Raw genomic sequence first — 3,904 nt, 5'->3', positions numbered from 1 at the left:
TAAATTTAAATTTCTAATTTTATAAATAACATAATTTTATAACAAGAATTAGTTTAAATTACAAGTTCCAAAAAATTTTCTTAGATTATGTGTACAATTAATCACCTTCACATATAACAAAAAAATGAAACAACTTCGAAAGCCACAATAGTATATTTGTAGATATTTCTGAAATTATTATTATTGCATTAAACTTTAGTTTCTCTACATTAAAAAAAAAAGGTGAATATTGAAACCTGTGATATTAAATATAAAATATTGGAGCATGTGTAGGGTGTGGCAAATGCCAAAATATCGAAAAGGAAGAAGGGCAAAAAAGAGGAAATGCAGAAAGAAAGAAAGAAAGAAAGAAAGAAAGAAAGAGAAGTGGTGACGTTGCAAAGCTAAATATCACAAGATGTCTTATCCATTTCTCCTTCACTCAAACTAATTAAAACTGCCCAAATTCAGAAAAAAAAAAAAAAAGAAAAGATAGTCCCTACAAACAAGCAACACTCCTTGTGTTCATGAGGTTTGTTATTTTTACTTCCAGAGTGTTTGAAATTTTCTTGCAAATGAATAAGACAAGAATTAATTTGTTGGTCTTTTTACTGATTGAATGATTCAGCATTTGTATTGTATATGTGCCCTTCATTTTAGCTTAGAGCATTCTAAACTTTGGTTCTCTGGGTGCATTTCAATGTTGAAAAAGAAAACGGAAGTGGAAGTTTTGGCCAAAGATACTTTTAACAAAAGGCCTCATATTATAAAAAATATATATACCAATGTAGTACTCTTTTTGCACACCCAACAGGAAGAGTGGGTGGGAGGAGGGGGGAAGGGGGTTGTTGTTGTTGGGTTTTTGCTTGATTTGGTGATGTAGAGCACAAAAAGAGCTTATGAAATATACCAAAACCTTTGTTGGATGGAAGAGGGTAGTGGGAGGCTGCAACTGAGAGGGAATAAATCAAGAGCTTAATCTCAAAATCCTAACTAAAGTAACCTCATACGTTAACCAAATTCCCCCGATGGATTTAGATTTGCTTTGTCTTGTTTTGGAGCTCATCCACAAAACAGAGAAAAGAAACACTTTAGTCTTTGTTTCCAGTTTCATCAAAACCTGTTTGTTCCACAAAAGTTAGTCCCTTGACCTTAGAATGATAACTCTAAGGTTAATTCAAGCCCTCTGACTTTTGTAACAAGCTCCGGGTTATTGGAGACTAATTAACTGATCTATATTTAGAGCAACATTGAACGTGTTAGGAGACCGAGTGTAGCTTTTATCAGTTTTGTTAAAGCGGGGTTATCGGCGTCACTGCTATTTTCTTGTTAATAACAAGCTCTTAGCTGCTATTTTCTTGTTAATTACAAGCTCTTAGCTGCTAGGGGTAATGACAGTCTTTATCTTTGAGATGTTTAGCTACAACTTTTTCTTAAGCATTTCATCAATGGATCAATCTTTAATCTTGATGAGTTGAAAATACCTGCATATCATATTTTAACCTTTAGATCCCACTTATGTATTATAGAAGATAGCAGAATCTGATATATTGTAATTCTATAGTTTGCAGTTGGTGTTAATACGGTTGAAGAATGGCTCTTGCCCCTCTTTCAAACTTTCTCGCCAACCATGAAACCATCAGATATTATGTCAGGTCAAAGCTTCCCGGTCATAAAAGGTTTAGCTGGGGTTGGGAAGATTACTTTGGTAATATATTCGTAGCGAAAATTTGTTCCAGCAGACGGATACCTAGACACTTTAGAAAATCTCCTAGAATATGCTGCAGTTTGGATTCAAGAAGTCTGCAACTATTGTCACACGGGAAACACAATCTCTCTCCCGCACATAGCATTAACCAGAGTGTATCTAAGGTGACTTTTGATAACCTTAACTACTTATTTCTGAAGGGAATGTGGGGATCTAGCTCTGTCCTCTGCATTCTTTTCATCCTCTTCTTTCTCTTTCCTAACACGAGTCCTCTTTTAGGGAAATTCAGGAAGCAAATTTCCAAAAGATGTAGCTTTGATGGTTTGGGAGAAATGGGGCCAATTTGCCAAAACAGCAATTGTAGCTATATTCATTTTGTCAGTAGCTTCAAAAGCTGATGCGGTTGATGCTCTCAAGACTTGTACTTGCTTACTGAAAGAGTGCAGGTAATTCGTGCAGATGTTACTAGAGTATGCCAGATTTTTTCCTTATACTAAGCTATTACTAATATATTTTGCTGCACAAGTATCAAGACTAGTTTCTTCTACAAAACAATGAATTTGATAAGAAGATGTCAGTAAACAACTTAAAGCTTTCCTGATTCCTTTGCTACCCCTTGTATGTTTCCTACATGAGTTTCGAACTTGATTTCTTCTATCCCATGTATAAATATAAGGATGTGAAATTGATTCTTCTTTGTTCTCTCAGGATTATCATCCTGGCTTAAGAATGAAGTTGCAAAGATGTAAAATTTTCAGTTTCGGCGGTTCTATCTTATCTTAACCTGCTCACCTTGAAAGATGTCAGGTTGACCAAACTGTCTCTAGATTTTTCTGGTCAACCGTCCATAACTCCTCGACTCTAATCGCTGTTACAATCAAAGAAATCAAGTTTTAAGCATGTTCAAAGTGTATCATAATCTCAACCATAATGCTTTTCTTTCTACCTCCATTTTGATTGTGAGACTTAGATTTTCTGTTATGTAATTAGGCCAAGAAAATAGTAGTATGAGTTTGCCTTGTTAACAAATTTCGTCAAACCATTTGTTTTTTTTTATGGTGGTAAAAATAACTGATGTGTTGCTGTGCTAGGGATGCAGGATACCCCTTCTAAAATATTTGCATCCCAAAGGATGCAATGGTTGAAAACTAAACTAAGTTAACATCGTTGTCTAATCCTTAATCTATGGCTCTTTGATATTCTAGCAGCTTTTCTGTTATATTTTCTTTCTGTTTTTTCTTCAAATCCGTTTAGTTGTGACTTGTTTGCTTATTTTGTTATCCACCTTCTGATGTGAGAGGAAGGAGAACTAGATGGCAAAATGATAGGAAATCTCATAGAAGAGAAATGCTATATTAGTAATTATGAGTTTCTAACCTTCGTTTCAGGCCTCTCTACTCCCTCGGGGTAGGGGTAAGGTCTGCGTACTCACTACCCTCCCTAGACCCCACTTGTGGGATTTCACTGGGTTGTTGTTGTTGTTGTTGTTGTTGTTGTTGTTGTAATCTTCATTTCAGCATGTATGTCAGCACTCTTGTGAGACTAAGAAAAGTATTATGCTTTCAGGTTAGAGCTTGCGAAGTGCATTGCAAACCCTGCATGTGCAGCTAATGTTGCCTGTCTCCAGACATGCAACAATAGACCTGACGAAACGGAATGTCAGGTGTCTACAAATTTCTTATTAAACTCAATATTCTTGTGATCACATTTGTAGTGTACTAATATGCTGGAGTGATTCTGCAGATAAAATGTGGTGATTTGTTTGAAAACAGTGTCGTAGACGAGTTCAATGAGTGTGCAGTCTCCCGAAAGAAATGTGTACCTCGTAAATCTGATGTTGGTGACTTTCCTGTACCTGATCCAAGTGTTCTTGTCCAGAAGTTTGACATGAAAGATTTTAGCGGGAAATGGTTCATAACTCGCGGTTTAAATCCCACTTTTGATGCTTTTGATTGTCAATTGCATGAATTCCATACAGAAGAAAACAAACTTGTGGGGAATTTATCGTGGAGAATACGGACACCTGATGGAGGATTTTTTACTCGATCAGCGGTGCAAAAATTTGTGCAAGATCCAAAGTATCCAGGGATACTCTACAATCATGATAATGAGTATCTTCACTACCAAGATGACTGGTATTTCCCTAACTACCTATTTAACATCGTGTCTCCATACTGGATTAAACCTTGCTGATAGATAAATATCTGGGGGGGGGGG

General features: G+C 36.1%; 1 protein-coding gene across 2 annotated transcripts in view; it reads left to right on the top strand.

Annotated features, from left to right (window-relative positions):
* Window positions 1–347: 347 nt before the first annotated feature.
* Window positions 348–3,904, top strand: part of LOC109212333 (violaxanthin de-epoxidase, chloroplastic) — a 4,606-nt gene continuing 1,049 nt past the window's right edge. Inside the window, exons 1-5 of one of the 2 annotated variants that reach the window (XM_019375961.1) lie at window positions 348–511; window positions 1,544–1,851; window positions 1,967–2,133; window positions 3,254–3,350; window positions 3,431–3,822. In XM_019375961.1, coding sequence (XP_019231506.1) covers window positions 1,573–1,851; window positions 1,967–2,133; window positions 3,254–3,350; window positions 3,431–3,822 — 935 coding nt within the window. In that variant the 5' untranslated portion in view covers window positions 348–511; window positions 1,544–1,572. Of the gene's footprint in view, window positions 512–531; window positions 578–1,543; window positions 1,852–1,966; window positions 2,134–3,253; window positions 3,351–3,430; window positions 3,823–3,904 lie in introns of those variants that run through there. The other variant, XM_019375962.1, reaches the window with a different exon arrangement.

The sequence above is a fragment of the Nicotiana attenuata genome, unplaced genomic scaffold (assembly GCF_001879085.1).
Source record: "Nicotiana attenuata strain UT unplaced genomic scaffold, NIATTr2, whole genome shotgun sequence".
NCBI classification, from domain to species: domain Eukaryota; kingdom Viridiplantae; phylum Streptophyta; class Magnoliopsida; order Solanales; family Solanaceae; genus Nicotiana; species Nicotiana attenuata.
This window is presented reverse-complemented; position numbering and strand designations above follow the sequence as displayed.